General features: G+C 45.0%; 1 protein-coding gene and 1 long non-coding RNA gene across 3 annotated transcripts in view; both read right to left on the bottom strand.

Moving 5' to 3' along the window:
- Positions 1 to 738: 738 nt before the first annotated feature.
- LOC121574145 lies at positions 739 to 24,168 on the bottom strand. Its single transcript, XR_006002149.2, has 3 exons — positions 23,823 to 24,168; positions 21,172 to 21,336; positions 739 to 1,403 (listed from the first exon to the last, which is right to left on the bottom strand). It is a non-coding gene; the product is annotated as an uncharacterized LOC121574145 (long non-coding RNA).
- A 1,539-nt stretch (positions 24,169 to 25,707) lies between these two features.
- Positions 25,708 to 26,702, bottom strand: part of mat2al (methionine adenosyltransferase II, alpha-like) — a 30,490-nt gene continuing 29,495 nt past the window's right edge. For both annotated transcript variants that reach the window (XM_041886769.1, XM_041886770.1), the window contains one exon: positions 25,708 to 26,461. In XM_041886769.1, the coding sequence (XP_041742703.1) occupies positions 26,359 to 26,461 (103 nt within the window). In that variant the 3' untranslated portion in view covers positions 25,708 to 26,358. The remainder of the gene's footprint in view (positions 26,462 to 26,702) is intronic.

The raw sequence follows: 26,702 nt of genomic DNA, 5'->3' as shown, positions 1-26,702 counted from the left end.
AAATAAGTATTTGACCCCTCTGCAAAACATGACTTAGTACTTGGTGGCAAAACCCTTGTTGGCAATCACAGAGGTCAGACGTTTCTTGTTGTTGGCCACCACTCCTAATCTCAGCTCGTTACCTGTATAAAAGACACCTGGGAGCCAGAAATCTTTCTGATTGAGAGGGGGTCAAATACTTATTTCCCTCATTAAAATGCAAATCAATTTATAACATTTTTGACATGCGTTTTCCTGGATTATTTTGTTGTTATTCTGTCTCTCACTGTTCAAATAAACCTACCATTAAAATTATAGACTGATCATTTCTTTGTCAGTGGGCAAACGTATACAATCAGCAGGGGATCAAATACTTTTTTCCCTCACTGTATGAGAAACACACACACACACACACACACACACACACACACACACACACACACACATTCATGCACACTTACGCACGTACACACACCACACACACACACACACACAAGCATGCACACACACGACCATTGTAATCCTTGGGCGGGCCGCCAAAGCATTTTTTCGGGTCGCCTAAATCCAAACAGTGTAAAACGTTTGGTAAAAAGCTTTCAGTGTAAACTTACACGACTAAAACCAGATATAAAGTAAGTAGAAAAGATCATGGACCTATCTTTTTTTTATAATATCATCTTTGAGAACAAACAATCACCAAAATAAAAGCTAGACAGTCAGGGAGAATTGAAAATTCCAAAAACAATTAATTTAGCAGTATTAATTTTGTTATAATGTTTGAGCAAAAGAACACAGCATTAGCCATGACAAAATGCATAGAATTGCAGGAAACTACCTTTAAAAACTGCAAAATCCTCTCTCAGCTCCATGGCAGAATATGTAGAATTACAGGAAATTTGCTTTAAAACTGGGACATTTTCTCTCAGCTGCATGGCAAATGTGTAGAATTGTAGGAAATGTGCTTTAAAATGCAAAGATTTCTCTACGCAGCCAAGATGGGCGCCTCTACAATTCTCTACAATTTAGCTGTGCAGACTGGCCAACTGCGCTCATTGCCACGCCCCCTGTCACACCCACCACCTAAACCCCTTTTTGATCCAGAAACACCCTACACACACACACACTATACCCTGTATACCTGCAGCAGTAGGTTTCCCTCGGAGAGGCTGACTCCGTCTATAGAAGTGGCTGTCCGTCCGTTCCTCCAGTTCCCACTGAGGGGGGCGCTGCGCCAAGGCAAAATCAATGCAGCCACGGCCCAAAAATATGGAACATGAAAAAATAGTACCTCTTTATAACAGCTAATGGACAATGCCGTGGCGATGGCGATTGTAACTGGACTAATCTAATGTCAATGAAAATGTAACTGAAAAAAGGATTGTGTTTTTTTGAAGATGCTGGAACAGTCCACATTTACTTTCCCCCTGCAAACAAAACAAGTAATGAATATTAAAATCAGACAACCCCATAGTAGAATAGTTGATCTATTTACCTAATCGGCTTGTTGTTGTGTGTTCTATGAGAGACAAATATTCCTCTCGATGGCGCATTTAAATTATGAGTGCCATAGGGAAGGAATTCCCAGAATCGAATATAGGCTGCAAAAATAGGCTACATTTATTTAGTAGGCTACTCAAATTTTTACCAGCTGCATCGGTTTACACTTTATATGGCCTGCGTATGGTCTAATGAAAGAAAGCCTGAAATAATTAACTGAATTATCGAAAACAAATAGGCCTACCTGCTTGCACTTTGTGCAGGCTGTGTAACCATCTACCGCGTTTTTGTCCTTCCAAACTGGGGATTTCACTCGCGCAGCACCTGTTTCCACGATGGTGTTGTAGCCTGTTCCCTGATCATTACCTTTCTTTTTATTTCTCCAGTTAGCCTACGTTAGCCATTTTAGCGTGAGCTAGGCTATCCAATGAAAGTAAACTTGGCTCTCAAGTGGAGAGAGGGAATATAAAGTATTGCGGGTGGACAAATTATAATGTTTTTGCACCACACAAATAAGGGACAGTTCACGGCTCCACACACTCTCAATGCGTGCGTGACTGGTAGCCTTATGTCTGCCTCACCGCTCACATAATGGAATTGGCAACACAACATGCTCCTGGTTTTTAAAAAGTGTATTATCTTGATTTAATAATTTTACCAATATGTTATTTTGCTAGTTTCTGGAGGTGGATATTATATTTTAGATGATGTCAGCATAATTTTATTTTTCAATCCATAAAAATTATCTGGGGGGGAGGGGGCAGGACCCCCCATCCGCAAGCTTTTCCCCACAATGCCAATTATTTTCCCCTGAGGAAACACTGCTCCTCAGATTTAGTTCTTAGTCCTTAGATTTAGTTCTTAGCTCTTAGTCCTTAGATTTAGTTCTTATTCCTTAGATTTAGTTCTTAGTCCTTAGATTTAGTTCTTAGCTCTTAGTCCTTAGATTTAGTTCTTAGTCCTTATATTTAGTTCTTAGCTCTTAGTCCTTAGATTTAGTTCTTAGCTCTTAGTCCTTAGATTTAGTTCTTAGCTCTTAGTCCTTAGATTTAGTTCTTAGATGTCTGGAGCCTTTGCGAGTCAGACCAAGACCCAACTCATGAGAGCAAAACATACGGTTACCCAGAGCAACACCAAGGCCTGCCAAAGACTGGGATGATGATGTCCACAGTCTTTTATATATGTACTACAACTGAGAGCTACTGTGATGTACAGCTTGGCATAAGAAGCTCTATACTGTACATACATTTCACATCAAAGTGACAAGTCAATCATCATCAATTAGCCTACATTACATTCTGCCAAGTCCTGAGAGACACAGACTTTATGGTTCTCATCAACAAACCACCCACACATCTCCTCCTCATCACAAGGTCTACTCTACACAGACAGTGGGATAGATCCACACACAGTCAGTACATCATTACATTAACTCAACTAATCTCCACTGACTGAAAAAACCCTCAAGAGCCACAGGCAGACAGACAAACAGACAGACAGACTCTACATGAGCTGGTTGACGTCAGGCGTCCCAATGAGAGCGAATATGTGTTAGATGTCTCCACAGCCACATGTTTCTGCTATTCTTAGGATGGTCGCTAACTATAGACTACATACAGTACACTGATAATCATTATCATTGCATCCCTGATCATGGTTCACTGGGCTATTTCTGGAACAAACAAAAGAGTATCAGTGACTTCCAACAGGGCTAACACAAACGTGTGTGCATGTACACACACATACACACACTTGCAGCCATTCCATCTGTAAGTAGGACAACAGGACACAAAAGAAAGCAGAGAAAATGGCCAATGCTTCATATCAGCCGTGTGTGTGTGTGTGGGTGGTGGGTCACCAGATAACCTAGGCGGTTGTTAGGGTTGTCAGAGGCAGCTGTTTTATGGCTGTAGTTCTTAGTTTAAGGCCAGTTGTAATCTAATCTATGTTCTCTGTCTGCCTGCCGTTCATTCAGCTAGGCAATGCCTCCTTTCCTTCTCCTAATGACTCAATGGCACGCCAACAAACTCCTCCCCCTCCTCTCTTTACTCTTTATCAACCCTCACTGCTTCCAAACCTAAACAATCTGCCCCTGACACCTTTTTTGTTTTTGTATGAGTATTTTACCCCCTTTTTCTCCCCAATTTCGTGGTATCCAATTGGTAGTTACAGTCTTGTCCCATCGCTGCAACTCCCGTACGGACACGGGAGAGGCGAAGGCCGCACTGCTTCTTGACACAGCCAATGTGCCGGAGGAAACACCGTACACCTGGCGACCGAGTCAGCGTGCACTGCGCCCGGCCCGCCACAGGAGTCGCTAGTGCGCGATGGGACAAGAACATCCCTGCCGGCCAAACCCTCCCCTACCCTGGACGATGCTGGGCCAATTGTACGCCGCCCCATGGGTCTCCCGTTCGCGCCACTCGGGAAGCCTGCCCCAGACGTCTTTGACAAACTAGCATCTCCCACAATCTAAAAGCTAAAAGAATCTGGACTAAGTACACATGTCCTTTTCTGCAGACAAAGCCCAAAGAAAATGAATGGTATTGACACTGATTACGTCCAGCATTGCAAGAGCAGTGAGCACAGACTTGAACAAGATGTATGAAATATTTAAATAAATTCAACAAAACGTAACACATTTTGTAAAAGGGATTAACTTTCCACTTTCATAATTTGTTGATCTACAGTAACCCTATACCCTCTGTCTACGTAACCCTATACCCTCTGTCTAACCTCCCTCGTCCCCCCATCACTAGCATCCCTTCCTGCCTCCTTTTCCGCATCCCTTCCCGCCTCCCTTCCCGCCTCCCTTCCCGCATCCCGCCCCCTCTTCCCGCCACCCTTCCCGCCCCTCTCCACCCTTCCCGCCCCTCTTCCCGCCTCCCTTCCCGCCCCCTCTTCCCGCCCCTCTTCACGCCCCTCTTCCCGCCCCTCTTCCCGCCTCCCTTCCCGCCACCCTTCCCGCCTCCCTTCCCGCCACCCTTCCCGCCTCCCTTCCCGCATCCCTTCCCTCTTCCCGCCCCTCTTCCCGCCTCTCTTCCCGCCCCTCTTCCCGCCTCCCTTCCCGTCTCCCTTCCTGCATCCCTTCCTTTTCCTCTCCTCTCTCCCTTCTCCACTGGTCTCTGTGGGCTGGCGGGATGGAGAGTACACACCACGCCAGAGAGACGGGGGGCCAGGAGACAGAGGGGCTAGCCTGGCTCTATATAGTCTACAGTAGGGGTTCCCAATGTCCCCCCCTCCATACGGGACCAATGTTTTTTTATATATAATTTTTTTATACAATTCACGATTGTTTATACAGGTCTAAAACAACGCATAAATGCGCAATGCTTTAGGCTAGACACAAGCGGTATAATCCCAGAAGAAGACGCACACATGGGAATATCTTTGTCTTGTCTCTCTGACATTCAGAAGCTGAGCTAAGACATTCTAAAGTCGAGGAGTCAAAGAAATTGGAATTTTTTGGAAATAATCTTATACAATGAGTGACTCTGCCACTATCAATTGATAAAATCACTTTCTGTAAAAGATAATATGTATAATTAAATTGAGGGTTAATATAAATTATAATAATAAAACATATTTGATAGCGGAATAATATTTGGGGAAATCGGGTCTAGACTTTATTTTCCTTATTTATTATTATTATCATTAAATAGCCAACCTAAAAGATGTCATGAGTATTGTTAAAACTACGTGGAATTGCAGGTAATGAGCTTCAAAACATTTTCCTAGGTCCCTCAAATGAAACAAAATCAAGCTGGTGTGTGGTCAAATGTGAAAAAGGAGGCCCTGGGGAAAAAAGGTTGGGAACCCCTGTTGATATTCACTAACACATTAGTTGCACGGTATACCGAAACTTCAGTACTTTTTCGATACTAGAATTTGTGTTACTTTCGGTACTTCTGTCAAATGTGTCTCACAGATCAGGTCTGTCTATCAGCACAGCCGACCCCTTATTATAGCGTGCACCGTACCTTCTCAACTTACTCATTGCTAGCCTGCACTGGGAGTCTTCGCTGCAACATGTTAGCTCTCCACTCATGATGCACAGAAGTTAACACACTTGAATAATGCAACATGGCATGTAGAGTGGCGCAGTGGTCTAAGGCACTGCATCGCAGTGCTAGCTGTGCCACTAGAGATCCTGGTTCGAATCCAGGCTCTGTCGTAGCCGGCCGCGACCGGGAGACCCATGGGGCGGCACACAATTGGCCCAGCGTCGTCCGAGTTGGGCATCTCCGGCGCGGCTCACTCTTGGATTGCGTCCTACCTGACCGGTCGCTCCTACCAAGTGGCGTGGCGAGAATCTGTCTCCTCACCACTGGTGTCCCCCAGGGCTCAGTTCTAGGCCCTCTCCTATTCTCGCTATACACCAAGTCACTTGGCTCTGTCATATCCTCACATGGCCTCTCCTATCATTGCTACGCAGACGACACACAACTAATCTTCTCCTTTCCCCCTTCTGATAACCAGGTGGCGAATCGCATCTCTGCATGTCTGGCAGACATATCAGTGTGGATGACGGATCACCACCTCAAGCTGAACCTCGGCAAAACGGAGCTGCTCTTCCTCCCGGGGAAGGACTGCCCGTTCCATGATCTCGCCATCACGGTTGACAACTCCGTTGTGTCCTCCTCCCAGAGTGCGAAGAGCCTTGGCGTGACCCTGGACAACACCCTGTCGTTCTCCGCTAACATCAAGGTGGTGACCCGATCCTGTAGGTTCATGCTCTACAACTTTCGGAGAGTACGACCCTGCCTTACCCAGGAAGCGGCACAGGTCCTAATCCAGGCACTTGTCATCTCCCGTCTGGATTACTGCAACTCGCTGTTGGCTGGGCTCTCTGCCTGTGCCATTAATCCCCTACAACTCATCCAGAATGCCACAGCCCGTCTGGTGTTCAACCTTCCCATGTTCTCTTACGTCACCCCGCTCCTCCGCACACTACACTGGCTTCCAGTTGAAGCTCGCATCTGCTACAAGACCATGGTGCTTGCCTACGGAGCTGTAAGGGGAACGGCACCTCCGTACCTTCAGGCTCTGATCAGTCCCTACACCCAAACGAGGGCATTGCGTTCATCCACCTCTGGCCTGCTGGTCCCCCTACCTCTGCGGAAGCACAGTTCCCGCTCAGCCCAGTCAAAACTGTTCGCTGCTCTGGCACCCCAATGGTGGAACAAGCTCCCCCACGACGCCAGGACAGCGGAGTCACTCACCACCTTCCGGAGACACTTGAAACCCCACCTCTTTAAGGAATACCTGGGATAGGATAAAGTAATCCTTCTACCCCCACTTACCCCACCCCCAAAAAAAAAAAAAAAAATAAATAATATTGTAAAGTGGTTATCCCACTGGCTATAAGGTGAATGGCCCAATTTGTAAGTCGCTCTGGATAAGAGCGTCTGCTAAATGACGTAAATGTAAATGTAGCTCAGTTGGTAGAGCATGACGTTTGCAACGCCAGGGTTGTGGGTTCGATTCCCACGGGGGGCCAGTATGAAAAATAAATAAATAATGTATGCACTCACTAACTGTAAGTCGCTCTGGATAAGAGCGTCTGCCAAATGACTAAAAAAAACAACAACAAAAGAAAAACAGGTAATTACTGTTCGCAAAACAATGTCCATACAGGCTAGAACACTTTACAATGGAAGAAGATACCGGTAGCTTCCAGCTTTTTGTAAAAGTAAGATGGTGCCGACAGACATGGTCGCCCTGTTCCTGGCTCCTAGCCAACTTTGCAGTATTTCGTTTTTTTGTGTGTTTTTCCTTACATTATTTGCTCAGAACGCTTTTTGCATTATTACCTACAGACGAAAATAACTTTTGGATAGTCGATCTGCGGTCACTCACCAGCATTTCGATGGCAGGTGTGTGTGTGTCTGTGTGTGTGTATATATGTGTGTGTGTGTATATATACAGTGGGGAGAACAAGTATTTGATACACTGCCGATTTTGCAGGTTTTCCTACTTACAAAGCATATCATAGGTACACTTCAACTGTGAGAGACGGAATCTAAAACAAAAATCCAGAAAATCACATTGTATGATATTTAAGTAATTAATTTGCATTTTATTGCATGACATAAGTATTTGATCACCTACCAACCAGTAAGAATTCCAGCTCTCACAGACCTCACAACCCCAAGAACACCATTCCAACCGTGAAGCATGGAGGTGGAAACATCATTCTTTGGGGATGCTTTTCTGCAAAGGGGACAGGACGACTGCACCGTATTGAGGGGAGGATGGATGGGGCCATGTATGGCGAGATCTTGGCCAATAACCTCCTTCCCTCAGTAAGAGCATTGAAGATGGGTCGTGGCTGGGTCTTCCAGCATGACAACGACCCGAAACACACAGCAAGGGCAACTAAGGAGTGGCTCCGTAAGAAGCATCTCAAGGTCCTGGAGTGGCCTAGCCAGTCTCCAGACCTGAACCCAATAGAAAATCTTTGGAGGGAGCTGATAGTCCGTAATGCCCAGCAACAGCCCCGAAACCTGAAGGATCTGGAGAAGGTCTGTATGGAGGAGTGGGCCAAAATCCCTGCTGCAGTATGTGCGAACCTGGTCAAGACCTACAGGAAACGTATGATCTCTGTAATTGCAAACAAAGGTTTCTGTACCAAATATTAAGTTCTGCTTTTCTGATGTATCAAATACTTATGTCATGCAATAAAATGCAAATTAATTACTTAAAAATCATACAATGTGTTTTTCTGGATTTTTTTTCCTCTACATGCTTTGTAAGTAGGAAAACCTGCAAAATCGGCAGTGTATCAAATACTTGTTCTCCCCACTGTATGTGTGTGTGTATATATGTGTGTTTGTGTGTGTATACGTGTGTGTGTGTATAGGTGTGTGTGTGTGTGTATTTGTGTGTGTGTAACTGTGTGTGTATCAGAATAAACATTAGCAGAGCATTACTATGAAAGCCGCATTATGCAAAACAACACAAACACATCACAATCCCCTGTCCTGTCCTGTTCTGTCCTCCCCTGTCCTGCCCTGCTCTGTCCTGTCCTGTCCTGCCCTGCTCTGTCCTGTTCTGCTCTGTCCTGGTCCATCCTGTCCTGTTCTGCTCTGTCCTGGTCCATCCTGTCCTGTTCTGCTCTGTCTAGGGTCGCAAAGGGAGGGTATATTACTGTAAAGTAAACTACCAGAATTTTGTTATCTTTCAAGGATTTTATTTAATATATCACAAGACATCTAGTGGCCCTTTGGGCTACTTCAGATTATCACAGGTGTCTGTAATTATCTCTAGCTCTCTGTGTGGCATTATCACATGTCAATTATATGAAATAATTAAATAAGATGATTTTACAAAAACATTTTAGCTGTAGCCTGTGTGTGTCTCTGAGTGTGGTTTCTGCTTATCTCCCAAACAGGCCAGTTTCACACATCCTGCTTCTCTTTCCTGACCACTGTGGCTGCTAGGGACTGATATCAGCCACCATTTTGGTTCTAGGGTCAAGGTTAGATTTTGGTCTGAAACATTATTAGCGTTCAGAAAGGGAGGTACTTCGTGAATAGAATAGTATGTCTATTTGTGTGAGAAACAGAATTTGACTTCTGACTCCATTAAAGACACACACACCGTACCTTCTCCGCTATGCAATCTGGTTTCCGAGCTGGTCATGGGTGCACCTCAGCCACGCTCAAGGTCCTAAACGATATTATAACCGTGATCGATAAAAGACAGTACTGTGCAGCCGTCTTCATCGACCTGGCCAAGGCTTTCGACTCTGTCAATCACCGCATTCTTATTGGCAGACTAAATAGCCTTGGTTTCTCAAATGACTGCCTCGCCTGGTTCACCAACTACTTCTCAGATAGAGTTCAATGTGTCAAATCGGAGGGCCTGTTGTCTGGACCTCTGGCAGTCTCTATGGGGGTGCCACATGGTTCAATCCTCGGTCCAACTCTATTCTCAATCAATGATGTCGCTCCTGCTGCTGGTGACTCTCAGATCCACCTCTACGCAGACGACACCATTTTGTATACATCTGGCCCTTCATTGGACACTGTGTTAACAAACCTCCAAACGAGCTTCAATGCCATACAACACTCCTTCCGTAGCCTCCAACTGCTCTTAAACGCTAGTAAAACTAAATGCATGCTCTTCAATCAAACGCTGCTTGCACCCGACCGCCCGACTAGAATCACTACTCTCGGCGGATCTGACTTAGAATATGTGGACAACTACAAATACCTAGGTGTCTGGTTAGACTGTAAACTCTCCTTCCAGACTCACATTAAGCATCTCCAATCCAAAGTTAAATCTAGAATCGGCTTCCTATTTCGCAACAAAGCCTCCTTCACTCATGCTACCAAACATGCCCTCGTAAAACTGACTATCCTACCGATCCTTGACTTCGGCGATGTCATTTAAAGAAATAGCCTCCAACACTCTACTCAGCAAATTGGATGTAGTCTATCACAGTGCCATCCGTTTTGTCACCAAAGCCCCATATACTACCCAACATTGTGACCTGTACGCTCTCGTTGGCTGGCCCTCACTACATATTCGTCGCCAAACCCACTGGCTCCAGGCCATCTATAAATCACTGCTAGGCAAATCCCCGCCTTATTGGTCACCATAGCAACACCCACCCGTAGTATGCGCTCCAGCAGGTATATCTCACTGGTCATCCACAAAGCCAACACCTCCTTTGGCCGCCATTCCTTCCAGTTCTCTGCTGCCAATGACTGGAACGAACTGCAAAAATCTCTGAAGCTGGAGACTCTTATCTCCCTCACTAACTTTAAGCATCAGCTGTCAGAGCAGCTTACCGATCACTGCACCTGTACACAGCCCATCTGTAATTAGCCCACCCAACTATCCCCATATTGTTATTTATTTTTGCTCATTTGCACCCCAGTATCTCTATTTGCACATCATCTTTTGCACATCTATCACTCCAGTGTTAATACTAAATTGTAATTATTTTGCACTATGGCCTATTTATTGCCTTACCTCCATAACTTACTACATTTGCACACACTGTATATAGATTTTCTATTGTGTTATTGACTGTACGTTTTGTTTATCCCATGTGTAACTCTGTGTTGTTGTTTTTTATCGCACTGCTTTGCTTTATCTTGGCCAGGTCGCAGTTGTAAATGAGAACTTGTTCTCAACTGGCTTACCTGGTTAAATAAAGGTGAAATAAATAAATCAACAAACACAGGAAACAGGCCTGATGATCAGCCAGCCAGCCAGGCCATTTCACAAACAGCAGCACCAAAAGCTTGATAAACACATCTGATTGGCCCTGGAGGTTGTAACCCCTAAAACAAGCAGGAAGTGACTGTAACCAGTGGGCTGCTACAACAACAACAACAACATCATAATGATGTTTCAGTCCCAAAACAACTGCAGATCTGAGGAACTGGATATGTATAAGCTAAGGCTCCCTGTTGTTATGGGGAGAGAGAGTAACCACACTAACCAACACTAGGCAATGTGGACAGCCTCACCTGGGGCTTATTCACAAGGGTGCCATGTTTATAGAGCAGTCAGATAGAAATGTGTTATCTAGAACATACATGGTACTCAGCATAACAAATACTATCAGCTCTATACTGTATATTTATATCTGCAGTTTTTCTGATCTAAACATTGGTTACAACTCACTGACTAAGACCATGCCTTTAATAACAAACCTTGAGTCCACCAGTGGTGGAAAAAGTACTAAATTGTCATACTTCAGTAAAAGTAAAGATACCTTAATAGAAAATGACTCAAGTAAAAGTAAAAGTCACCCAGTAAAATACTACTTGAGTAAACGTCTAAAAGTATTTGGTTTTAAATATACTTAAGTATCAAAAGTCAATGGAATTGCTAAAATGTACTTAAGTATCAAAAGTACAAGTATAAACCATTTCAAATTCCTTATATTAAGCATGTTTTGTTATTGACGGATAGCCAGGGGCAATTTACAAACTAAGCATTTGTGTTTAATGAGTCCGCCAGATCAGAGGCTGTAGGGATGACCAGGGATGTTCTCTTGATAAGTGTGTGAATTGGACCATTTTCCGGTCAAAATGTAACGAGTACTTTTGGGTGTCAGGGAAAATGTATGGAGTAAAAAGTACAATATTTTCTTTAGGAATGTAGTGAAGTAAAAGTTGGCAAAAATATAAATGGTAAACTAAAGTACAGATACCCCAAAAAACTACTTAAGTAGTACTTTAAAGTAAATTTACTTAAGTACTTTACACCACTTGAGTCCACTAAGTATACATGAAGGCCTGTCTGTTTGTTACCCGGCCTTATCAAATAAATGTGTGTGTCTGGGCCGTATTCAGCTCTCAACACTCTCTCCACAGGGACGTCTGCTGAGGGGGTGACATCATACACACACAGACAACCTGCCTGTAAACAAGAGTCTTTAAAGAGCTGAAAAGACCCCTATAAAAGAGAGAGAGAAAGAGAGAGAGCCTCATCCTTCAGCTTACCACATAAAATGTGCCAAGGTCAGGCTGTTGAACTGACATATTGGACCTTTAGGGAGAGCAGATCTGAAGTCAGTAGTTCAGAGAGGTGGGTACTGACAGAGATAATAGAACAGTTCTATATCTATGGGTAGTTGTAGGTAGGTGGAGTTCTCGACACAGACTCCCCATCATCAAGTTTGCTGACGACAACACGGTTGTAGGCCTGATAACCAACAACGACGAGTCAGCCTATAGGGAGGAGATAAGTGAACTGGCATTGTGGTGCCAGGACAACAATCTCTCCCTCAACATCAGCAAAACAAAGGAGTTGATTATTGACTTCAGGGAGCAGAGGAGGGAACATGCCCAGATCCACATCAACGGGACTGTAGTAGAAAGAGTCAGCACTTTGAAGTTCCTCGACGTCCACATCACCGAGGACGACATGGGCCAACAACACCACCACTCTTGGTAAGAGGGCGCAACAGCGTCTCTACTTCCTAAGGCGGCTGAAGTAATTCAGCATGCCAACCCGGGTCCTCTCCAAATACTAACGCTGCACCATCGAGTGCGTCCTGACCGGTTCCATCACGGCCTGGTATGGGAATTGCTCCGTCCACGACAACAAGGCCCTCCAGCGGGTGGTGAAGATGGCCCAGTACATCACTGGGACCATACTCCCACCCATCCAGGACATCTACTTGAAACGTTGCCCGAGGAAAGCCTGAAGCATCATCAAGGACCCCACACACCCCATCCACGAGCTGTTCACTCCCTTACCGTCGGGCAGATGGTATCGGAGCATGAGGTCTGATACCAACAGGCTCAGAGACAGTTTCTATCTACAAGCCATCGGACTGCTGAACACTTGAACCGGACTGACCACCAACTCTGACTCTCCGCAACTTAGCACACATGCACTTACGAACACACCCACACAGATATAGTATACACTTATCCACACACTCATCCACACACACACCACAACTGCTGCTACCAGACTCTTATTATTATTGCTAAATACTGCACAATTTAAACACTTGTCCCCCAATCCCCCCTTCCCTAATAGACATGTAAATATTGGTCTATAAAATGTGCCTTCCTTTTTGTTTTACCAGATAAGTTGACTGAGAACACATTCTCATTTACAGCAACGACCTGGGGAATAGTTAGAGAGGAGAGGAGAGGGGATGAATGAGCCAATTGGAAGCTGGGGATGATTAGGTGGCCATGATGGTTGAGGGACAGATTGGGAATTTAGCCAGGACACCGGGGTTAACACCCCTACTCTTACAATAAGTGCCATGGGATCTTCAGTGGCCACAGAGTCAGGACACCCTTTTAGCATCCCATACGAAAGACGGCACCCTACACAGGGCAATGTCCCCAATCACTGACCTGGGATATTATTATTTTTTGACCAGAGGAAAGAGTTCCTCCTACTGGCTCTCCAACACCACTTCCAGCAGCATCTGGTCTCCCATCCAGGGACCGACCAGGACCAATCCTGCTTAGCTTCAGGGACAAGCCAGCAGTGGGATGCAGGTGGTATGCTGCTTTTCAGAATTCACCGATAAATTGGTCCACATGGGAAACTAAAGGCATAGAAACCGTGAATGACTTGGTAATAGGAAATAAATGTATTTCCATGACAGAATTCAAAAGCAATTTTGGACTGACCAATGTAGATGTTTTCAAAGTTTCATATCAAGAAATGTCAATTTGAAACCTTTTGGACATCAGAGCAATCTTGAGGGAATCCTATTTGAGTCAGAAAATGATATTCATATGATAGGTGAGATATACAAAACCTTGCAGAGAGCCTATCCAACTGACAATCTCTTAGAAAAAAATATAAGCTATTGGAACCAAGACTTAAAAATAACTGATATTGGCACAACGAAATACAGTTAATGAAAATTTACGCTTAATCTAGTATAAACTAATGTATAGAATTTAGTACACAAGAGACAAAATTCACAAATTCTACAGCACAACGGCAGAGTCATGTCTTAAGTGTAAAACTAACAATGACTCAATAATCCATGCCTTCTGGGAATGCTGTAAAGTCCTAAAGTTACGGGCGGAGTTAGAAAGTTGTCTGTCAGAAGTATTACAATGCAAATTTACTTTTAATCTGTCTGTCTGCATATTTCAAGACATGGCATATGAGGGTGCAGTGAGATACCCAATGGGTTGGACGATACTTTTCTCGTCAATCATCTTGAAAGAACGTATAATCAACCAATCCTCCATCGTTAACACAATGGAAAGGTCAAATGCTTTATTACCTAAATGTTAAGTGCAGGGCGACGTAGAGAAACAAAATGGTGCAGTTTGAGGCCATGTGGATGAGAGTGATGCGGGCGCTGGAGATGGGGGTGTGAGCAGGTGGGTCTGGGCAGGGGTGATGTTGTGGATGTTTGTGTGCATGTATGTTGTCTTTATATGTGTATGTTTTGTATTGTTAAAAACATATATGTTCGTATTCTTATTTTTTCTTATTGTTGTTGCATTGTCAAGAAGGAACCTGCAAGTAAGCATTTAGTTGGACGGTGTATACCATGTGTATCCTGTACATACGACTAATAAAACTTGAAACCACAGACTGGGATGGCACTGTAGACATGCTCCTCACGGACAATTACTACAGAACAACACACACATGGGGCCGATAAAGAGGCCCAGACACACACACACACGGGGCCGATAAAGAGGCCCAGACACACACACACACGGGGCCGATAAAGAGGCCCAGACACACACACACACGGGGCCGATAAAGAGGCCCAGACACACACACACATGGGGCCGATAAAGAGGCCCAGACACACACACACACGGGGCCGATAAAGAGGCCCAGACACACACACACACGGGGCCGATAAAGAGGCCCAGACACACACACACACGGGGCCGATAAAGAGGCCCAGACACACACACACACGGGGCCGATAAAGAGGCCCAGACACACACACACACACGGGGCCGATAAAGAGGCCCAGACACACACACACACACGGGGCCGATAAAGAGGCCCAGACACACACACACACGGGGCCGATAAAGAGGCCCAGACACACACACACACGGGCCGATAAAGAGGCCCAGACACACACACACACGGGGCCGATAAAGAGGCCCAGACACACACACACGGGGCCGATAAAGAGGCCCAGACACACACACACGGGGCCGATAAAGAGGCCCAGACACACACACACACAGGGCCGATAAAGAGGCCCAGACACACACACACACACGGGGCCGATAAAGAGGCCCAGACACACACACACATGGGGCCGATAAAGAGGCCCAGACACACACACACATGGGGCCGATAAAGAGGCCCAGACACACACACACATGGGGCCGATAAAGAGGCCCAGACACACACACACATGGGGCCGATAAAGAGGCCCAGACACACACACACATGGGGCCGATAAAGAGGCCCAGACACACACACACATGGGGCCGATAAAGAGGCCCAGACACACACACACATGGGGCCGATAAAGAGGCCCAGACACACACACACTGGGGCCGATAAAGAGGCCCAGACACACACACACATGGGGCCGATAAAGAGGCCCAGACACACACACACATGGGGCCGATAAAGAGGCCCAGACACACACACACATGGGGCCGATAAAGAGGCCCAGACACACACACACATGGGGCCGATAAAGAGGCCCAGACACACACACACATGGGGCCGATAAAGAGGCCCAGACACACACACACATGGGGCCGATAAAGAGGCCAAGACACACACACACATGGGGCCGATAAAGAGGCCCAGACACACACACACATGGGGCCGATAAAGAGGCCCAGACACACACACACATGGGGCCGATAAAGAGGCCCAGACACACACACACACACGGGGCCGATAAAGAGGCCCAGACACACACACACACGGGGCCGATAAAGAGGCCCAGACACACACACACACGGGGCCGATAAAGAGGCCCAGACACACACACACGGGGGCCGATAAAGAGGCCCAGACACACACACACCGGGGCCGATAAAGAGGCCCAGACACACACACACACGGGGCCGATAAAGAGGCCCAGACACACACACACACGGGGCCGATAAAGAGGCCCAGACACACACACACACATGGGGCCGATAAAGAGGCCCAGACACACACACACATGGGGCCGATAAAGAGGCCCAGACACACACACACATGGGGCCGATAAAGAGGCCCAGACACACACACACATGGGGGCCGATAAAGAGGCCCAGACACACACACACATGGGGCCGATAAAGAGGCCCAGACACACACACACATGGGGCCGATAAAGAGGCCCAGACACACACACACATGGGGCCGATAAAGAGGCCCAGACACACACACACACATGGGGCCGATAAAGAGGCCCAGACACACACACACATGGGGCCGATAAAGAGGCCCAGACACACACACACATGGGGCCGATAAAGAGGCCCAGACACACACACACATGGGGCCGATAAAGAGGCCCAGACACACACACACATGGGGCCGATAAAGAGGCCCAGACACACACACACACGGGGCCGATAAAGAGGCCCAGACACACACACACACGGGCCGATAAAGAGGCCCAGACACACACACACACGGGGCCGATAAAGAGGCCCAGACACACACACACACGGGGCCGATAAAGAGGCCCAGACACACACACACACGGGGCCGATAAAGAGGCCCAGACACACACACACACATGGGGCCGATAAAGAGGCCCAGACACACACACACATGGGGCCGATAAAGAGGCCCAGACACACACACACATGGGGCCGATAAAGAGGCCCAGACACACACACATGGGGCCGATAAAGAGGCCCAGACACACACACACATGGGGCCGATAAAGAGGCCCAGACACACACACACATGGGGCCGATAAAGAGGCCCAGACACACACACACATGGGGCCGATAAAGAGGCCCAGACACACACACACATGGGGCCGATAAAGAGGCCCAGACACACACACACATGGGGCCGATAAAGAGGCCCAGACACACACACACACGGGGCCGATAAAGAGGCCCAGACACACACACACATGGGGCCGATAAAGAGGCCCAGACACACACACACATGGGGCCGATAAAGAGGCCCAGACACACACACACACGGGGCCGATAAAGAGGCCCAGACACACACACACACATGGGGCCGATAAAGAGGCCCAGACACACACACACACACAGACATCAACCGACACGCTGGAACAGATCTGGGTCAGAGGGATTCAGTGTCAACTCTCTTTTCAATCTCTCTGTTCTCCTTTGAGTCAAACAGACAATAAACAGCCAGGCTTCAGCCACCTCAGACAGACAACAGGACAAAGACATGGAAACTACACAACCATTCACCATACAGATCCTTAAGAGCTGCACCTAAACTCAGAGGAAAAAACACTCAACATGAAGGACTGAATCCTAACTTCAGATATAAAAATTATATTACTTCTTAAACAAAATCTCTTTCTCTGAGCAACTGTATTAGTGCTGAGCGATTAACCAACATTTCTGTTATTTTTCTTTTTTTGAATCAACTAATTGACCGATGTCGGTTCAATTATTTTAATTAATTTAGTACCTTTTCTTTCTGTGAGCTCGATGCACAGTTTCTCTATAGATAAATCAGATCCAGCCTGAACTGTGCGATATAGTAGGGAGTTGTAGTTTCCAACAGGCCAATATTCTACATAGTGTATAAAACGTGGTAATTAACTACAATGACCATAATCCATTGCACATCTACTTGTCCGGTCTGTGTTTCTTTTACGCCTGCTACCAAAGAGACAGAAGAATGAGCGATTGTGAGGGGATATAGACAGCAGATGTTGCTTCACGCCATATCTCTACCTAAAAAAATACATGATCTATGTCAGGGGTGTCAAACTCATTCCATGGAGGGCCTAGTGTCTGCTGGTTTTTGGTTTTTCCTTTCAATTAAGACTTAGACAACCAGGTGAGGGGAGTTCCTTACTAATCAGTGACCTTAATTCATCAATCAAGTTCAAGTCAAGAGCGAAAACATGCAGACGCTCGGCCCTCCGTGGAATGAGTTTGACACGTGATTAGGGCTGTGGTGGTCATGAAATTTTGTCAGCCGGTGATTGTCAAGCAAATAACTGCCGGTCTGACAGTAATTGACCGTTAATTAACATAAACACATTTAGCATCTCCTGGCTTCCATACATAGCCTATAAGCCACTGATGCAGACCTTTGGAACACCTACATTTTAAAAAGTCTAATAAATCTATGTAATATAGCCTACAGGATCACAATAAATCCATTATTTATTTTAGACAGGTCTAAAGAAACATTAAGAAAATGTAGTCTATTTCAGAAGAACAGAATAGCATACTCTGAGTTGTCCTTATGTTAGGCCCTGATCTGGCTATGCCATATGGCTGTGGGCTACACTAGCTCATTTAGCAGATAGGATTTACTTAGAATTCCGTGGCATTATTTTATATCCTTTTATAGTATGAAGAATACAATTGAACATAACTGAATAAAATAGAAAGGATATTTTCTCCAAACGATTTCAGAGGGAGTGCGCACGTGGCTATTCTGTGTTGAGCGGTTAACAAAGAAACAGGTAGTCCTATATGCTTAATTTAGAGTTATTTATGTAACTTTAGTTGTGATACAAATGTTGGGCTATATGTTTTGATTTTTATACATTCTAAGCCTGCATGATGCGACTAATGATGATTTGAAAAGAATTGCATGAAAAGCATGAGATCTGCTTTGTTTTTAGCACCGGCTATACACTGTTCCTTTCAATTAAAATCTAGACAACCAGGTGAGGGGAGTTCGTTACTAATTAGTGACCTTAATTCATCAATCAAGTACAAGGGTGGATCTAAGTGATTGATAGTTGGTATTCAGCAGTCAGAAAAGTATGCCTTATTTACTTTGAAGAACTACAAAATAGTGATTTAGTCAGACAGCATAGGCAGCAGCTCTATAGAGATGAGATGATGACTTGGAATGAAATAATAAAGTAATCAAATAAAGCAAATGTAATATACACAAAAACTAATATATTTTATAAAAGTAAAGTAATGTGAATAAATTATGGTTAAGTAATAAGCAGTAATAGGTAGTCACTACCATCATGGGACTTTTATTAATTGTTTTATTCTGTGTTGCTACAGCATTCAACCCAAATAATCAAAACCGTAATAGAAAACCATGATTATTTATTCAGAATCGAACCGAAACCGAACTGACCTCAAAAAGCACTAATCGCTCAACACTAATTAGTATAAAATTATATAAATTTCCCCATTTCTTTCTGACCATACAATATAGCTCAGTATTTGTATTATTTTGCTCATTTTATCAAGGGTGCCAATAATTATGGACCTGACTGTATGTACTGTAACTCAGACTTATGGACAAACCATGCATTGATGTCAAGAGAGATTTGTGTGAAAAAGGTTTGAGATACAGAGACAGGATTCAGTCATAAGACAATAACAGAATGAGGCGATAGACAATAGCTTGTCCTGTCAGACATCCCAACAGCATGTCACAGTGTGCGTGTTCCAGAGTCCCTCAAGCCATTCTGATAACTAATAGCTTTGATCACCTAACTAACTATAGACTGGCCCAGATATCACTATTGCACGCACGCAACAGGCCCACATCCCGCAGCATAGAAATACAACTCATAGAATGGACATCAATTCCTCAGATCAAGCCCACAGCTTTACATTCTACCCCAGTTTCCCTGGTCTCCACCACCTGTAGACTGGAGTCTGCTACACTACCTCAGTTTCCCTGGTCTCCACCACCTGTAGACTGGAGTCTGCTACACTACCTCAGTTTCCCTGGTCTCCACCACCTGTAGACTGGAGTCTGCTACACTACCTCAGTTTCCCTGGTCTCCACCACCTGTAGACTGGAGTCTGCTACACTACTTCAGTTTCCCCTGGTCTCCACCACCTGTAGACTGGAGTCTGCTACACTACCTCAGTTTCCCTGGTCTCCACCACCTGTAGACTGGAGTCTGCTACACTACCTCAGTTTCCCTGGTCTCCACCACCTGTAGACTGGAGTCTGCTACACTACCTCAGTTTCCCTGGTCTCCACCACCTGTAGACTGGAGTCTGCTACACTACCTCAGTTTCCCTGGTCTCCACCACCTGTAGACTGGAGTCTGCTACACTACTTCAGTTTCCCTTGTCTCCACCACCTGTAGACTGGAGTCTGCTACACTACCTCAGTTTCCCTGGTCTCCACCACCTGTAGACTGGAGTCTGCTACACTACCTCAGTTTCCCTAGTCTCCACCAACTGTAGACTGGAGTAGGGCCCTATAAAATCTGTGATTCCCTTTAGTTTTTTCCCATTTTCTCCGTTTTGTTTTTCCAGGTTTCAGTTTTCCAAATTTTCTAATAGAAAAACAACAAAATTGGAAAATGTAAGTCCACAACAACGCTTAAACCACATCAGGAGACCACTTTTGAAGTCTGTTAAAAATCTAAGAAATTTTGAAATGACCCTTTAATGCAAGTGCCACCAGAGACTGTTGTTTGGTTAACTGTGTTTCTGTAGCACTCAAGTGATTGCAGAGTTTGCTAAACAAATGGCCACTGGATTGATGCAAATAATCATGATATAATTATGCCAGGTAGGCATAGACTATGTTGTAGTTAATATTTAATTAGCATTAGCATTATCGCTAACGGCTACACAAAGTGTAGACTAGACATGCATGCGCCACACAACACACACAGACGGGCATTCCTGTGCCGTTTCAGAAAGTTGCAGGAAAATACGTATCACTGATGCCTTTTGTTAATGTCTTATTTGTATTTATTAAGGATCCCCATTAGCCACTGCCTTGGCAGCAGCTACTCTTCCTGGGGTCCAGCAACATTAAGGCAGTTACTGTATATAAATGTAAGCAAGGTTTGAAATTATGTTTTAGTCTAATATTATTTCTGGTTGGGCTTCTTGCTGTCAATTTGCAGTCTACAAATTATTTGTAGTTATGTTCCGGCCCCCTGACCATCCGCTGGAGAAAAAAATCGGCCCGCGGCTGAATCTAGTTGATGATCCCTGCTGTAGAGCATGTTAATAGCCTGTGCATTACTTTCCAACAGTGAGTTTAACGATAAAGGTAGTGTGTGTGTGTGCGTGCGTGCCTGTATGTATGGTGCGTGCATGCGTCTGTATGTGTGCACCTCCATATTCCACTCACCATGAAGAAGCTCTTGACCTTGACGTATCCCACACTGAGCCGCAGGACGAACAATTTATCCAGCCGACCCCTGACCTCTGGGGAGAAGGGCAGCAGGCCGGTCAGCCGGTCCAGCTCCCCATTCAGACGGTCTTTCTCACACCGTCACCTGGAGCAGGCTTCAGACTGGGGACAGGAGAGGAGGGGAGAGGGGGGAATTAGTCATCTACTGAACAGAGCTGAACTAATGCAGCTGATTGTCAGACGCTTTAGCACAGAGGGCTAACAGACTGAGTACAGACGAGAGGACAAGGGAAGGTTAGGAATCTACTTAACACAGACTTTGGACTAGAGCATATGATTGTCAGGAGCTTTAGCTCGGCAAGCTAACACAGTCTTGTGGTGAACAGACAACCCAGGTTCAAAACCAGTCAGTCGCTGGTCAGTCACCAGTCGGTCACATTGGTGCCGTGACACGACTTCTGTCAGGTGATGCCTATCAGCTGCTGGGGTCGTTCCGGAGAGGAGGTGGTCAAAGGAGGTGTAGTGTAATAGATTGGATACCTGGTCAGTCACACTTATGTATATGTAATCTGTCCTGAAATGCCCTGCCCCTGTAGTCAACAGATGGATGAGAATAAGAGGCTGTTTCAGGTCAATTTCTCTACACCAGTTCCTTGAATAGACCACAAAGACTCACTTCTATAAGCATATCAGGACATGCAAAATGAACACAGTAACAGATGTTTGGGAAACAGAGTCCATTCTCCATGACAGGTATGGTAATCATATTGGTATTGCTGTCACCTACAATGTGTTTTCAGGGGCTTGAAAGAGACAAGCCCCTTCAGACTATAAAGATGATGGAGAGGAAAGAAAATGACTTTCTATTATAGAGATGCAGCCTGTGTGATGTCTATTCCAGTGGCCATCCTGCAGTCTGCAGCCCCAGGCAGCATAGCTAAGCACTGCTGCTGCCCCAGAGGACAGAGTGACTGGCTGGCTCCTCTATACCTTGGGGAGGAGGGGAGGAGGCATGGTTACTGAACCCATGGTCTGTCCTTTGGGAAACACATGGAACTCACACTCTGGTTGGTTCTGCATTACAGGGTGATATATTTCAGCATATCATTTCACTATCGTTAACCAGTGATGCCTTCTAGGGTCCCAATTAAGGTAAATTTCAAAGACATCTGACAGGGCCAGTACAATTTCAAGAGGGGGAAAGTACACAAACTAATTCAAACCTCAGTATCCAGTAGAACCCAATTATTTGGCCTGAAGCCTTTCAAGGAGGTGTTTTTTTTTTTACTGGATTTTGCAACAAGGGCTTTTCTTTCGAAGCATTGATTGTGCACTAAAGAAACTATGAAAAACATCCTAAAAAGGAGTGATGTCGTCATTGCGAGCCTGCAGCATCATGTGGTCTATCTGGGCTGTGCCAGTGAAACTACAACACATTACAGCAGAATTACTCTGCTAGAACAGGCCTGGACACAACACACAGTCTGCCAACACTCCCTCACATAACACACAGAGAGGGAGGGAGGGAGGGAGGGAGGGATGGAGACGGAGAGGGGATGGCGGGAGAAGAGAGAGATATAGGAAAGAGAAGATAGGGGAATAAAGAAATACAGAGGAGAGAGAAAGCAGGACCTGGATAACTTGGAATACAATCATGAGGATAGCCTGTGTGTGCATTGTGAATTATACCAGATAGATAGACACTGGTTGGATCATTTTCTGGAGCCTCCATTCTCTCTCAGTGGTTAATGTCTTTAGTAAAGCTAGGCAATCGGGCCACATTGCATTCCTTTGGAAGAAAGAGGAGAGAGCAAACTACACTACCCTAGAGAGTAAACTATAGTAGACTTGAGTAAACTACACTGTCCTTCAAACAACTACAGTCCAGTCTGCCATCACTATACCACATTAGTGCACAATAACCAAACAAAACAATGTTTCCCATAACAGTTGAGTCTTACTGTAAATTGTGGCTTACTGTAAGTTAACCCCCGCCCCCTGAGCTATTCAGAATAAAGTTTCCGCCTGTCTGTCTGCCCTCTTGCTGGTCTGTCTTTTTGCCTGCATATCTGTCATGACTGTCTGCTTTCTTGCCTGTCTGTCTGTCTGCCAGTCTGTGTGTGAGGAAGCCAGCCAGGTAAACATCATCACACTCATACAGATGTTAAAATCTCTCCTTGGAGTCACTTCAACTGTTTGTTTTGGGGGGAACAGCAGAGGCTGTGTTCTAGAATGTCAACTCAAACCTCTCATTTTCATCGGAGGAAAGTTATTTTAACACGCTAGAGTGACTTTATAATAGTCTACTTTACTGTGTTATTACTGTAAAAACAATCATGTCCATGTACCCCCAGTCAGCAGCCTGTACTCTGGGAGGAAAACCATGTGCCTGCTCTGCTCTGCTGTAGTAAACTACACTTTGGCCCAGCTGACTCAATGTTGTTGCTAGCAAATCACGCAAACAGTTATTCAAAATCAACCCCGCCTCGATATAAGAGAACAGAGTTGAGCTTCCTCAACTAAGGAGACTATTGACTTAGGACCAAATATACGAGACGGCAATTGGGATAGTGGTTGTTGTCGAGGGGTGATTATGATGCAGAAAGCAGTGAATTTATCTTAGCCTACATTTATACGCATATTATTACCTTTTCTGGACGGGTTTCTTCCTCTTCTTCGCTGCATAGATCCCCTCATTCCCCAACATAGTGACTTTGACTTTTCAAAATAAATACAAATAAATCTAGCTTAAGTTTTCCTCCACTGATTATCCGCGAACTTGAAAAAAATCCTACCCAAAACAAGCATGAAGTACAGTTCCAAATGCGAACAGAGAAGTTAGCATGCTTTCTGCTGGTCATAAGATACCCTTGCTATCTGCTCTGCTATTCTGAGGTCGATAAAATGTTGGTCGGGGCGAAAACTCCACTTGAGTCCAGTCCCAAACCACGTTTATCACTACCCTCGTCCATCAAAATGTTATGTGAAAGTTCTCCCTCCTGTTCCTCAAAGTAAACTCGACCTGATACGTAAGAAGTGCCTTCTTTCTTGCAATAGGTTTAAACCAATCGTAATCACTGTAACAGAGCCCTCGGTGTCACACCGAATATTATTGGTGTACATTCACTAACATTGGGGGGATTCTATTCATGCCCCGGGTGAACCGGGTTAGTGTTGATTACATCCAATGAAAAGTTTTAAAATTCGAAAATATATTTTATGGAAGAAATATGTATTTTTTTCTGAATGATGCACCATGCAGATTACCGTTCAATTTGATCAGGGCGCGCCTACCTCACCTCAAACTGCATTATCTCATCAAACAGTGAACTTTTACCTAACAGTTCTGCGTCTTGTTTATTTTTTTATTTTATTTGTATACTTGTTTGACATTTCTACTGCATTGTTATGAGCTAGTAACAAGCATTTCGCTGCACCCGCTATAACACCTGCTATAACACCTGCTAAACCGTACGCGACCATAGTAAGGCCTCGATCACACCGACAGTGTCATGAAAAAACACCACCTGCTGGAGAAGACAGACAGATTTTGGGCGCAGTTATCACTCTGGCTTTGCCTCTTATGCCTCTATCACACTGACTGAGCCATTACGTTTTGGTACACCAGAAGTACATTCATTTCCATACACTCATTTCCAATGGAACGCTGCGTTTGCCTTGCAGCATTGCAGAGGCAGAAGCAGTTGCAGTGCGTTCTGTGTGGTGCATACCAGTGGAGGCTGCTGAGGGGAGGACCGCTCATAATAATGGCTGGAACAGAGCAAATGTAATGGCATCAAACACATGGAAACCATGTGTTTGTATTTGATACCATTCCACTGTTTCAGCTCCAGCCATTACCACGAGCCCGTCCTCCCCAATTAAGGTGCCACCAACCTCCTGTGGTGCATACCTTGGATTTATCGAACAAAAAACTATGTGTAAATGACTTGACAGAAGTGGTAGCAGAAGGTGAATGTTGAACTTTGCACAATTGTGCAAAATGGTAAGCAGCATCATCTGAATGTGTGTGCAACAAAAGTTCAACATTTACCTTCTGCTACCATTTCTGTCAAGCCGTCTATGCATACAGTTTGACGCATATGTTCGATAGATAAATACAACGTATGCCCACACAGAACGCACTGCCTCTGCAACGCAATGCTGACGTAGCGTTCCATTGGAAATGAATGTTCTTCTGGTGTACCAAAATGCAGACACTATCGGTGTGATCGAGGCGTAAGCGGCGAAGCAGAGGGATAACTGTGGCCAAAATCTGTCTTCTGCAGCAGGTGGTGTTTTGTCCGTTTTTTTATCGCTCACCAAGCAAGACGTTTTTGTAAGGAGGTCAATGAGTGTCGAATTTGGTAAACAAAAAAATAAATATAATAATATGCCATTTAGCAGACGCTTTTATCCAAAGCGACTTACAGTCATGTGTGCACACATTTTTACGTATGGGTGGTCCCGGGGATCGAACCCACTACCCTGGCGTCGCAAACGCCATGCTCTACCAACTGAGCTACACAGGGCCATTGATATATTGGGTTTATTTGATCAAATAGAAGTTTCATAATACTAAGGTTGTTACAAGTGTAGGACACGTGACATCCCAACAACTTTGAGAAAAAACACTTTATATCTGAGTTGTGCCTGTTCTTCACATACATATCTCCCATCTCATTGGCTAGAATGGTCACATCTGATCTTGCCTGCTCCCGACTCGACTGCCTTCCATTTTTTAAGACATTTATTTTCATTGTAAGAGCGGCCACTTGAGTATCTGGTCAATATAATGGAAATCTGTGACGCGACCAATAAACTTTGATTTGATACTTTTTTCTCTCCCCCCCTGATGCTGTTGCATAATCAACAGGTTACTACTTCCCACTAGCGGTAATGGTGAATATTGCGCCTTTCACTTTTCTGGAGGCCATCACAAACCGAACATATATTACACAACCAAGTGTCACACAGTGTAGCTGAAACGTCAATATATATTTTCAGTAGGATAAAAGATTAAGACAGTTGGAGAATTTGGCCCATGATTCACAGTTGACAATTACATTTTCAATTATGATTATAAAATGTTTGAGAAAGGATTTACACTTTCTGTCTGATAGTATTATTTTTCAGTCAGATTTACAAAAATAAGCCAGCTGATAAGAGGAGAGGGTGTTTCAATCAGAACTGCAGTGTCTTGGGCTTCTCCCAGGGGAACTCGTCCCGGCCGAAGTGTCCATAGCAGGCAGTGGACTGGTAGATAGGCTGCTTCAGACCCAGCTCTCTGGAGAAGAGGGAACATGTTCACACATCAGAATGTGCCATAATGTAGCCTGCTGCATAAGATTCTCCACCTCTCTTTAGCATAATCGTTGTGATTCCCAAATGCCCCAACTTGACCCAAACGAGAAGCAGCTCATCAGCAAGATCAATGTGTCAAATAGCCTAGTATCTCAATTTGATAAAAACGTGTTGGAGCCACAACACAGTATTGTTAGACCTCTAGATTACAAGACAGTGATATT

This window comes from Coregonus clupeaformis, chromosome 9 (genome assembly GCF_020615455.1).
Source record: "Coregonus clupeaformis isolate EN_2021a chromosome 9, ASM2061545v1, whole genome shotgun sequence".
NCBI classification, from domain to species: domain Eukaryota; kingdom Metazoa; phylum Chordata; class Actinopteri; order Salmoniformes; family Salmonidae; genus Coregonus; species Coregonus clupeaformis.
This window is presented reverse-complemented; position numbering and strand designations above follow the sequence as displayed.